Source organism: Fusarium solani, assembly GCF_023522795.1.
Source record: "Fusarium solani strain SB1 chromosome Unknown bctg00000012, whole genome shotgun sequence".
NCBI classification, from domain to species: Eukaryota; Fungi; Ascomycota; class Sordariomycetes; order Hypocreales; family Nectriaceae; genus Fusarium; species Fusarium solani.
This window is the reverse complement of record NW_027072146.1, coordinates 955669-967794: the sequence shown is the minus strand read 5'-3', so window position 1 is coordinate 967794 and position 12126 is coordinate 955669. Positions and strand designations below refer to the sequence as shown.

The 12126-nt window shown below is 49.6% G+C and overlaps 4 protein-coding genes across 4 annotated transcripts; 2 read left to right on the top strand and 2 right to left on the bottom strand.

The window, feature by feature from the left end:
* Positions 1-58: 58 nt before the first annotated feature.
* On the bottom strand, positions 59-2307 carry MRS44_016302 (uncharacterized protein; the record flags this gene model as incomplete). Its single annotated transcript, XM_046276741.2, has 2 exons — positions 59-1696; positions 1750-2307. 2 exons carry the CDS (start codon positions 2305-2307, stop codon positions 59-61), a joined length of 2196 nt encoding a protein of 731 aa, XP_046131131.1.
* A 327-nt stretch (positions 2308-2634) lies between these two features.
* MRS44_016301 (uncharacterized protein) lies at positions 2635-5993 on the top strand (the record flags this gene model as incomplete). The annotated part of the gene is made up of 9 exons (XM_065617974.1): positions 2635-2816; positions 2872-3567; positions 3619-3902; positions 4107-4631; positions 4692-4722; positions 4805-4882; positions 4938-5026; positions 5079-5768; positions 5821-5993. 9 exons carry the CDS (start codon positions 2635-2637, stop codon positions 5991-5993), a joined length of 2748 nt encoding a protein of 915 aa, XP_065474046.1.
* Positions 5994-7079: 1086 nt separating this feature from the next.
* Positions 7080-8074, top strand: MRS44_016300 (uncharacterized protein; the record flags this gene model as incomplete). Its single annotated transcript, XM_065617973.1, has 2 exons — positions 7080-7191; positions 7272-8074. The coding sequence occupies 2 exons, from the start codon at positions 7080-7082 to the stop codon at positions 8072-8074; spliced, it is 915 nt and encodes a 304-aa protein (XP_065474045.1).
* Positions 8075-8333: 259 nt separating this feature from the next.
* Positions 8334-10604, bottom strand: MRS44_016299 (uncharacterized protein; the record flags this gene model as incomplete). The annotated part of the gene is made up of 4 exons (XM_065617972.1): positions 8334-9413; positions 9492-10100; positions 10189-10364; positions 10418-10604. 4 exons carry the CDS (start codon positions 10602-10604, stop codon positions 8334-8336), a joined length of 2052 nt encoding a protein of 683 aa, XP_065474044.1.
* Positions 10605-12126: the final 1522 nt, after the last annotated feature.

Sequence of the window (12126 nt, the reverse complement as noted above, 5' to 3'; positions counted from 1 at the left end):
ATTATAATTATAAATTCTACTCAGACGCCGGGAGTTATGGTACATTGATATCAATTTATCAAGAGAAATCCGTATCCGATAAAAAGAAATCCAGGTCAAAGTCCAGCATCGATCCTCCTTGCTCATCAAGACCCGTGGATGCAAAGCCCATCTGACCAGATGTCAAGTCTAAAGGCGTTCCGACTTGTGATTGTAGAAGACCAAAACATAGCTCCAGGCTTTCTCTTGCACTTTGGGCAACCCTGAGTTCATGGGGAACATCTGCCTCCTTAGCCTCGATCAAGGCCAAGATCATGTTAAGAAACATGTGGCTTTTTATGTTTGTTTCCCCCTGACGAATCCGTTCCAGTGATAGGTCCATCATTTCCCTCACAGCTTGTTTTAATGAGTCGCGGTGCTGTGAGCTGCGTCCTAGTGTACCCTCGATCCGCTGCGACTCAGTTTGCTGGATGAGTTCAAAGGTGATGGTCGTGAAAGCATACCGAAGGCCCTCTCGGAACAAGCCAGAGTTGATAGATATGAGACGATCAAAGCTATCATCCGGCTGAGGAGATATTATTGCCATTGAAGTATCCAGGCTGACCTTGAGCGAGAAGTGAAAGAGCGGGTTGACATGCGCTTGGCTGGCGAAAGGACAGTGCAAGGGAATCATGAACCGGCGAATAAGGTATTCAAGTAGGTTCCGATGGAATAGAGATGTAGAATGCTCGTTGTCTTTTAGGAAGCGGTTATAGGCCCGACAAGCATCAGAAACCTTGGAGCTTAGTGCCAGCGCGTCTACATATGAGAGTTCCGAGTGGAGGCCGCTGAGAAGCTGAAGAATCCGGAGCCGGGTCGGTAGAGAATCAAGGAGTATCAGCTGCATAGACATTTGCGTGTAAGTAGCCTTTGGGTGAGGGTGTATTGTTGTTGATGTCTCGTCCAGTTCGTCATCGTTGATATTCGATGGCGCTTCTGTATCGAACTCATCAAAGGATATCCTCGGCGGCATCGCCGTGTCCAAAGATGACTGAACAGCCATTTCTAGTATGGTAGCCCATAGTCTTCTCCGGAGCTCAGCTTGGAGGAGTGACATTGGAGGAAGATGTTTGGGGTCGCGATGAAGCCCAACCTGCATGGCTCGATGTATGAGGGAGCCCACCGATATCCATGCTAAATCAACACCAATGGAGAATATTTGGCGAGCCAGGATGGTGAGGCAGTAGATTTGCAGTCCGGACAAGTCGAGGCGATCTTTCTTTAACGGGCCAGCTAGCCAAGCTTGGGCGTCATGGATCCATTGGCAGACCGTATCGCGAAGACCAGAAGGTACATCATCGCGTTCGTAAATGCTGGATCCGATACCAATGACAAGAAGCATTTTGAGACTGAGACTGAAAGGAGAGGTTTCCGGATCACTCCAGTATCTCTGATACTCGACCCAAAAACTGGGAATGTGAAACACACGGTATGTTATCTCAAACGTGTGCAAGTAACGGGATACCATCGCATCAGCCACTTCACGGCTGAGGGGAGGTAGAGTAGGCTCGGGATGCGGTAGGCCTAACCGCCGCGTTTTGATAACCGTTGCCGCATCTTTGCATTTCTGAAGAAGTTGGCCAACGTGTGCGATCTCAGCTTGTAGAAATGGATCTTGAACTAGAGCTGCTTGATCATTATTGGTGGCTGCGCTGAAGCAGGTGTAGATGGGTTCAAACTTGTACTTGTCAGCAACAGTCACAGTGCATGAGCAGGGAATGCGCATCATACTTCTGGTGCCGTGCCCATCCAATGGCTCCACCTCAAGATCCGTGTCTTGTTCAAGATAACTTGAGAATTTTGCAAGCCAGATTGTCGAGCAAGAATGGTCCGGCCGGTCTCGGATAGACTACGTAGAGGGTTCGATGCTGAAGAGTCCTCGAGTCTCTGGACACGGAGTAGAAGATCGTGGATACGCGCCTCCTCATCATGTGAGCTGGCGGGTGTGTTCTCACCGTTCTTGCCATTGGCACTGAGCCGTGAACTGCCAAGCTGCTCTGCCGCTGGGGCAGATGTAAATTGAAGGCTCAAGGGGTCATCGACTTGTCGTGTAGGAGTGGCCCTCTGTGGAAACAGTGATACAGGCGAAGGTCCTTCTGTTGATGGACTCAACGGCTGCTGTGCGATCGTGGTGTGCTCTCTAGGCTCGCGGTAGAATCTGTATGCGCACTGCAGCTTGGCCGAGACGCAATGCTGACAAGGTTGTCCTCTGTCGCACCTGATCTTGCGGCGGCGGCACTCAATGCACGAAAGGGCTGGTCGCCTCCGTCGACGGGGAATTCGCTCCATGAGTACGGTTCTAAGGGAACAGTCCCGTATCGTTTGAGCGAGAGCAGCACGCTCACAGTACCCCAGGGAGCTATAGGAGATTGGTGGACGGATGAGGAATGCCAAGAACGGCTGTAAGAGGACATAAGCGGACAAGGGAGCAAAAGCCCGCTTAAGGCCGCCCGGACCGGCCTTTGTTAACTCCGTCAGCTTTCGGGAGTGATCTGGCCGACGGAACTTCCGATCCCTGGTGCGATGACGTAGCAATCATTGCTTGGGTGGCAAGGAGACAAGACTCTCAGAGGAATCTCACCACACCAGCATCTACCATTTTTCTCCAGCATCGAAATGTCTGCCAACCAAGCCCCGACAACTGTCGGCCTGAGACGGAGGGCATGTGTCAATTGCACCGCTGGCAAGTCGAAATGTCTCCCAATTTCTCCCACTGAGTGTGAGCGGTGCAAGCGCCTCGGAAAGAGATGTGTATATCAAAACGTTCTGAATAAGAGAAAGAGCCCATCTGGCACATCGTGAGCTTTCTCCTCACAGTGTCTCCATTTCTAAGGAATGCTGATGAAGCTTTAGTCGCGTCAAGTTACTGGAGCAAAGAATCGAGTCCTTGTTGTCTCTGCTTAATAACCAACCGCACAGCTCATCGAGTGTGATCCTCTCGCAGCTTCAACCTCAAGGATTATCCGGCCTTGCAGATATCACTAGCTCCACTTTTACATTGCCTCCGCAGCACGGCATAACACACTTGGCACCCCGTGATGTGATAGATCGGGGCCTTGTCACTCTGGACCTGGCCCAAACCCTGTTTGACAAGTACCGTACTGAAGCTACTTACCATTTCCCTTTCGTTTTTCCCAAAGTGGAAACAGATATCAACTCGTTCAGATCAAACAGTCCCTTCCTGTTTCTCTGTATTATGGCGTCCATGCTCTTTAAGGACTGCTCACTACAAAGACAACTCGGCGAGGAGGTTCGGATCCAGGCACATAGAAGGGTGCTTTTGGAGTCAGAGAGCAGCCTGGAGCTCTTACAGGGTCTCCTCGTCTATTTGGCCTGGTATCAATACCACTTTCTACCGGAGACGCAACAAATTGTCCAGCTCGCGCAGTTGTGTGTGGCACTTGTTCATAATCTCGGCCTGGATCAAAACCCAGACAATGGAAAACGGAAGGTTGACCTCGGGCCAGACGAGACGGAGTCTTGCAGAAGATCTCCGCGCACGACTGATCAACTACGAGCACTGCTCGGAGCGTTTTGCACAGCATCTTGGTGAGAACTCATCGCCTTACCTGCTTGTCCGGCCAGGGACTAATGAGTCAGGATTGCTACCAAGTTTAGAACTCGCTGCGCAATGCCACACACAAGATACATTGAACGGGCTCGCCAAATTCTTGCCACGAACCCGGAGTATCCGACTGATCATCTGATATCGTCCTTTGTTCAGACTAACGAGTTATCCCGCCGCATATGCGATACATTTGCATATGATGATTTGGACCACACGGAGATCCGTGACGAGTTCGTGAGCACCGTGACCGTGCAAGCTTTCAGCCGTGAGTTGAATGGCTTGAAGAGGTCATTATTACCGGAACTCCAACAAAACCGTACGTAAAGCAGACTCTCTTGGCAACAATCTCATATTTACCCCATTATAGTTGCATTACAATTGGAGTTTCATCTCCTTGAGACGTTAATTTCGGAGACTTCGCTTCATCACGATTTCTGGGATAGCTCTCCAACCTCACTTGGCCAAAGGTATAAGATGTCCCGGAATTTATCACTTTCTTGCAAATCACTCATCGACAAAGTGATCAAGTGTCCAGAGCAAGAAGTCTGGTATCTCACCTTTTACACTTATGCTAAGATCTGTCGAGCCCTGTCTTGTCTTTCCAACTCGGCAAGTTTCCTGCTGGAGCCGCAGAGCGGAGACAATGCCTTGAGAGACGACCATGCAACTAATATTGCCATCCCAGCTGGTGATTCTCTGGCTGTCGAGAGGGTGATTCATTTATCATCCCTTGGGAAGGAGCTGCAGCAAAAGTTTCAAGGGCTGACGGCCTTTATATCTTCCACAGACGCTCAAATGGATTTGGTGACAATGTTTTCGGGCATGGTGGGTGCTGTAGTGGCCACGTACGAAGCATGTTTAAGAGAGAAATCCTCTGGCCTCTATGAGGCACCAAGGCCCATAACATACGAGGCCGGGAACAATACGCAGTTGGAGGCATCGAGCACAGAAGGTGTGACGTATGACCTGGGTGCTTCTATGCCACAGAGCCTTCAGACGCACGCAGATATTGCACCAGATGTGTTTGGGGACGTCGTTTGGAGCAGTGCGTTGGATGAGCTAGCATTTTCAACTTAGATTAAACGGTAGATACTGTAGAATGAAGTAAAAACCTTCTGGAGTGTAGCAATGCAAACGTGAGCAACTAGAGAAAAGACTTATATAACCTGGGTGACTTGTAATGCCCCACTGATGATCATGCATCTGCACCTGTCTTAGAAACGGAATTTCCGTCGGCCTCAGAATCAACAACGAGGCCGTCGGCGCTTATAAATCTAGAAGATCTGGGGCATATAAGTACTCCTAATGCCAGAGATGCTTTCACGAAACAACCAGGACTCGACTTTCACAGCAACACCAAAATACGAGTTTCAGCTATCATTGTCAAGCGACTCAACATGCCTCCTCCCCGCGGTACGCCAAACCCCTTGGAGGGCCCTGGTATGTCATTGAACTCTGCCCATATGATGACAATGCTCTAATCTCAACATAGCCGACTATGATATGACTTCTGTCGTACACTGTGACACTTACCAAGCCATAGATCCGACTAAGTCGGATCTCCGTGGAAAGACAGTCTTAATCACTGGAGCATCCAGGGGCCTTGGCCAAGCCATGGGAATATCGTTTGCAAAGGCGGGAGCCTCTCGTTTTGTCATCGTTGCCAGATCAGACATATCAACCACCGCTGAAGCAATCAAATCGACATCCCGCAAGGTTGGGCACTCAGAGCCCGAAATACTCGCGATCCAGGCCGACTGCAGCAGCCCAGAGAGCGTTGAAGCATTGGCAGGTCAGGTCAAGCAGGCGTTCGGACATCTAGACATCGTGATCAACAATGCCGCCATTCTCTCGATGCAGCCAATTCTGGAATCTGACCCTGCCGAGTGGATGAAGGTGCTCACGGTGAACGTGTTTGGTCCGTATCTTGTGGTGCGGGCCTTGCTTCCTCTGCTCCTCAAGGGCGAGTCCAAGACTATTGTCAACGTCTGCAGTGTTGGGGCTCATTGTGTGACTCCCACCATTAGTGCTTATCAGATATCAAAGCTGGCCGTCTTACGACTAACAGAGTTCATCTGTGCCGAGCATGACAATGATGGGATTGTGGCCTACAGTATCCATCCCGGAAACGTCCCAACAACAATGGGCAGCGTTGACGATCTGCCTCCTGTGTACCGACCAGGTAGGACTCCAAGGCCTTTCGCTTGCCTATCGTTTCTAACTCTGCTTTGTAGTCTTTGTCGAAACCCCGGAGCTCAGTGCAGATTCGTTGGTTTTCCTCACGTCTCAAAGGCGACCGTGGCTGGCAGGACGATATATCAACCTTACTTGGGATCTGCCGGAGCTGATAGCCAAGCAAGATGAAATTGTTCGAGGTGACAAGTTGAAGGTTCGCCTGGCTGTTTAGGGATTACTCGAACACGACTGCATCGTGTGTATTGATTTTTTGTGTAATTGGACACATCAACCCACACGGTATTGGGTTTTGATACCGTTATGTATTAATGACTGTGTTTTTTGCTATTGTGGCTGATGGCTTCTTGTCATCATTGCAGATAATGAAAAAAAAAAAAAAAAGAAAGCACATCAACCCACCATTCTTTTCAATAGACCATTTCGCGAGTCACGCTGAAGCTGGTGCTATTATGTCATTTGTTGCATTTTCTGCAGAGTAACATGCTTAAAGGAGGGAGAAGCTTGGGCTGTGAAACAAATGCTTGACGGGAATTTGGGAAATATAAGGTCATGCTTCAATGGTAGCGACAAATTGATACGAGAGCTAATATCAATCTTCCGTTGTTCCTCCTAAACAGGCGTTCAATAACTGATATGTGTAATACCCAACGAAAGTAGTAATAATAGTTCTCTTTTCTGGTCTTCATCGAAACCCTCCATCACTCGCCTCTTCGTCTTGTTCCCTCCATTTCTTTCCCTATCATCCGCCTTCTGATTCTCCCTCAGATCGTGGCTCTCAGATTAGGTCTCACTGCATAATATTTTTTGCGAGATGCCTCTCGGATAAGACGCCACGAATACCATCCCTGTGTAACAGGATACCCGCAAAGCATCACGTAAGATTCCTCGTATACGCACCTCGCAAGCGCGCTATATCACCGCATCTAGCCCGGTGTGCGCAGACTGACCACGAAGGGTCACGATAAGCGATCAGTTCCCGCCTGGTAGGACAGAAGCTGATCACTGCCTCTGTAGGAACGACTCTCCGACAAGTTACGGGGCTGAGACCATCGTGAGCCACCCAACTTTGCATCCTCGTGTCACCCTAGAACCTAGAATTAAGGACCCTGGTCCCACACGAGACATTAGTGTAAACCCAACTGATATTGGGGCTAATCTGTGGAGGAGGACTTGAGAGAACAAGCTCAGGGTCTTGAGATCTATATATACCATACAGGCCAAGGCACTTCCTCTTGTCAACATTCCAGTCCAAACATCCCCTCCCAGAATTTGCCTTTCCAAAGACTTGAACCCAGCCATGGATCTTTCAAAGCTTACTCAAAAGAAACTTGACGTCTCTCGTGGTTTCACATACACCTATTACACTTTCCCCGCACAGGGCTCCAAGCCTACCCTCATCCTCTTCCACGGTTGGCCCGACACTGCACGGCTCTGGGCTGGCTCATCAATAATTTCCTTGTCCCGTATGGCTATGGGGTTGTTGCTCTAGACTGCTTGGGCTACGGCAGAACCTCCAAACCTACTGATGTCGCCTCGTACGCATACCAACACATGACGGCCGACATCACCGAGATTCTTGACGCAGAAAAACTGTTTACCGTCATCTCTGTGGGCCATGACTGGGGCAGTGCCCTTGCCCAGTGGTTGTACAACCTCCACCCCTCTCGGGTAGCAGGTCTCATAATGGTCAACGTCTCTTACATCCCGCCAAGTCAGAAGTTCGATCTTAACGTTGTCAACGAGTTGACAAGGAAGACCTATGGCTTTGGCATATATGAGTACTGGAACTTTTTTACTTTGGAAGACGCACCCAAGATCATGGGGCAGAATCTCGAGTCTGTGTATAGCGTGGCATTTGGGGACCCCTATACTTGGCTCACGAACTGGTGCAGCCCCGGTGGAATGCGCAAGTTCATCACCGAGGGCCACACCCAGCCCACTCTTCCTTACGCTACCTCTGAGCACAAGGAAGATTTCATGGACCGGTTTGGAAAGCCACCTGGTTTTGAGGCGCCTAGCTGCTGGTATAAAGCGTTCCTGGTTCCTGAGCAGAGCAAAGCCGATTATTTGCTGGTCTCTGAAGACGCAAAAGTAGTCAATGTGCCGGCCTTCTTTTGGGGTGGGGAGCAGGACTTTGTATGCAGAACAGCCGCACCGCAACCCAGCATTGATGCAAGATATTTGCCAAAGGTCAAGGGTGTAACGAGAGAAGGGGGTCACTGGGCACTCCTTGAGAAGCCGGCCGAGTTCGGCCAAGATGTCCTGGACTGGCTGGAGGAGACGTTCCACTGAGATAAGACATCATATGGCAGCATCAATGAGTAGTAGATCGACTGTTGATGAGCGGTTCTCAAGTACTCTTTGCATAAACTATGTTGCTTCCATTTACGAAGACCCCAACAAGCGCTATATTGCTACACTGTAACATCCTGAACTCCAAAATCCTCCCAGACGACTCTACACATGCTCAAACCAGCCATTCCAGCCCAACTACAAGATTACCCTAGCTTCCCAAGGCCTACAATGGATTCACAATCAATCTCTTTGATGTCTAGGCATACACCCTGTCCACCATTCCGAACCTCTTGGTTGCCATCTGACCGATGTTATCAGCAAAGGCGATGTGCCCAACATCCCTTTCAGGGTGCACGTTGACGATCTTGAGCCGCCGATTCCTGAGTAAACGTGACCTTTCCTCACCATCCAAGGTACTTCCCCCTGGAGGGACATTGATATACGGAGAGTCGCGAGTCAAGCCGGCGACGTTGGTGAGGAAGTCTGGGGCGCGAATTATAAGCCTAAAAACGATGGTAGCAACTGCACATATGCTCATCACGACAAGTGAGGCGATGTAAAGCCCCATCCATTTTTGCTGGACCCGGTACACCACTGTGGCTGTGCTAAAGCTTCCCGTTGTGCTGCCGTACTTGGGCTCCATGCCGGTAAGAGCAGCAGACTCAGTGATGTTGAGATCGGTGAAGCCAAGGATAGAAGGCATATCGTAAGAGATGCGCAGTGCAGTGTTAATAACCATCGCTAGACGCTGTGCGAATACCTTTAGCGGTAAACGCGTATATTCATCGGTGAGCGCCACGGCGTCCCCCTCGATGCCACGGGCTGGGTCGGCCAGATAATTCTCAAGTGGGGATCGGTTTCCGGAATGATAGGAGCTTGCGATCCAGGGCAAAAATGCTATAAAATATCCTGCAGCTGGGGCCCCTGGGCCAGTTTGATTGATCTTGGTGATCATTTGGTTGTCAGGAAATGGCACTGGTTGAGCTGGTGAATGTCGGATCTTGTCGGATTTGCAGACCATCTGGCCTAGTCGTTGTTCTCGCTGACACTGAACTTCAACATCGACATAGATATGGCCAATATCGCAGATAGTCGAGTTCCCCTTGGTACCAAATACCAGACTACCTTGAGTGATGGGTTCTTGGCTTGTGTGATTTTTGGTTGAAAAGTTGAAGCCGGTGAGAGGAGATGGCGTATCCATGTAGATCTGTTGAAAGCCATTGACATAATTGCCCATTCTCTTTTCGTTTGTTATGCTGCTGTTGACTGCCTTGTGAAGAAGCAATGCGTCAGGGGTTTCTTCACGCCATGTTGTTGTATTAAACCGAGGAGAGCACTGATGAAAGGTTAGTCATGAGCGCCTTGACGTAAATAGAGGTAGAACAATAATGCTGGACGAGCCTGGTGTACCTACCTCTAGTGTTGCATAAGCCGTTGAAAGCTGAAAGCTAATGTTGCCTGGAGTTCCTTGTGGGATGCCTCGAACAGGAACACCGACCAGAGATTCGTAGGTGACAAGACGATCAGTAGGGACTTGGAGCCAGCGATAGGGGTCTTGTGAGTCGTATCCCAGCAAGACAGTGATTTCAGGTACTCGGACGTTCTGCCAGAGATCCATCCTCGCAGCTACAATAGCCGTATCCACACCTCCAAGCCCTCGTATCGCAGTATCAAACGTCGGGCTTGATCCGTTGGAAGCTTGAGCAATAGCATTGGACGCAGAAATTGCAGCCCCAAACATAGCGTATACCCTCCCAAGCTGGGTCGCGAGATTGGAACTGCTTGCCCAGAGTATCCTGTTGAAAGGTAATCCGATGTCCGCTGCAGGGCTGTACATCAAGTCGTGAGTCGTCGTTTCGATGAGGGACATCAGGCGGACAGTTCGGTAAGCTGCCTGACCACCAGCTGGGCTAATCACCCATATGAGTCCGAGAACGAGAGTCCAGAAAGTGAAGATGCGAACAACGAATGGGCTTTTGAGCGCGCTGACCAATGTCTGGCTGCTCAACAGTACTTCAAGGGTCTGGATATTGTTAGGGAAGGGGGGCAAGGTTAGATCAAAGCCTCGACTGGCAAAATGTGGGAGTTGACATGTCTGGTTGATCACTTACACCAAGCTTAGTCCCACGCTCTGCTTTGAACAAGGCAATGGTTCGAACCAAAGCGCCGAGGACAGCGGAGAAAGCAATAGGCCAAAAGGTGGAGGCCAGCCCAATACCCTCGAGTACTCCATCGCCGTAGGAAGAGATGGGTTGGTAGTCCAATCGAGTTACCAAGCCTGCCAGGACTGAGCAAGTGAGTAACCCGCGCAATACTGGTGACGACGACGCGCAAGCCTACCAAGGAATGGAACTGGGATCACAAGCTGTGGCATAGAGGGCGTAGCGCGACAAATAGAGGCGTATAATGAGCTTGGAACAGGCCGCGGATGACCTGGCCAAGACGGCGACTCATTCAATCCCTTGCTTCCCGAGATTGAGACTCCCGTGCCTGTCTTCTCGGGTTGTAGCAACTGATCTGACGGCATGTTGACAACTGTTTGAACGCTGCCTGCTGTCAGTCTAAAAAGAACAGATTGAAACGAAGAACAAAGGAGAAAGAAGGCGCAGAGGAGGATAAGAAAGGGCGTGTAGGGGGCATCTTAAACACTTCCTTGATGGTCTGATACAGCTTCAGCTCGCAAAAAAAGAACCAATCCTGTTGCGCATTGAGATCCTATCCACAACGTAATAACAGCTGCCCACTGTAAATAGCCAGCCCAATACGCAAGGATACCGCCTTGACCGATAAAAGCCTTTAATCGTATTGGAACGGGTGGCATGAGATGAAACTGAGCAAATACTGCATTTGAGTCTAGACGGCTTAACATCCGATCTCCTGGTCAGAGGTGCTCCACATTCGATTTGCCGATGCCGACCGGGGGACTTAGGGATCTTGTAAAGAATACCCGATCGAATATCAGAATTGGCAGGTATTGTTGGGAGCTCGTTTTCCTTGGCCAGGGGGCAAGAGACGTTCCAAAGTTGGCGTAGCTAAGAGCTGCGGTCTTACCCGCCGCTTCATAGGCCTGGAAGCATCATCTTGGCCGACGATATTTGACTGCCCTGGTATTGCTCTTCTATATTAAAAGATTGGCTAGTAATTCGCATCTGGTATCAAAACTACGAAGCCTGTTGAATACCTGCAAGAAACTGGTTTAGCTCCTCACTGCCGCGCGTTGGTTTTTGTCAGGTTTCTCACATTGTATGAATAGATGTAGCCGACCACTGTACAGTTCTAATGACAGAGGGACTTGTGAACGTGTGGATTAAAAGTTAAGCAATCTCAGCTTCACTTCATGAACTATCGTCTACTGTTATATACTGTTATATAACCCTATTACTCTGATTGACTGGCGCGTACGGATTTGCAGCCATTGAAGTATAAAGACAGACGGCCCTTGGCCCAACGATGAATGTTTTCGAGGTTATGTACTGTAATCTGTATATGGTTTTGCGTGCACAACGTCTAATCGATCTATTTCGCTATGGGCGGTCGTCCTTCGTTGTCCATAATAACAACTAGTGAATTCCCCTGACCTTCAGACAGTCAAGAAGCACATCGAATTCACTGGCTTTCTGCACTACGTGTCAAGTTGAACTCAAGATTTTCATACAAGGATATCGTAGCATCCAAAGCAAATATGTCCAATTGCCCAACCCACCGTGTGTAGAGTTCGGGGTGTGGTGTCATTAATACAGGGCTTGCTGAAAACGGGCAGTCCAGTGAGCTCTGTGAAAACTTGCTGAGTGCTTGTGTTTCAAGCCCCTGGCGATGGTCGCGTCTGAGGAAACGGCTATGCGTTTGGACATGTGCGCCGTATCATTTGGGGCGGCGGTGTTTCTGCCCGTCATGAGGTGATGCCGCCGCTACATCCTCTGGGAAACAAGCCTGGATTCTTGGTCAACAGTATGGAGACTCCCTATTTACTTCCCTAGAAGTAACTCGTTTACGGTTACAAATGCGACATTCCCCGGGTGACTTAAGCGTCATATATTGCCATATTGGCA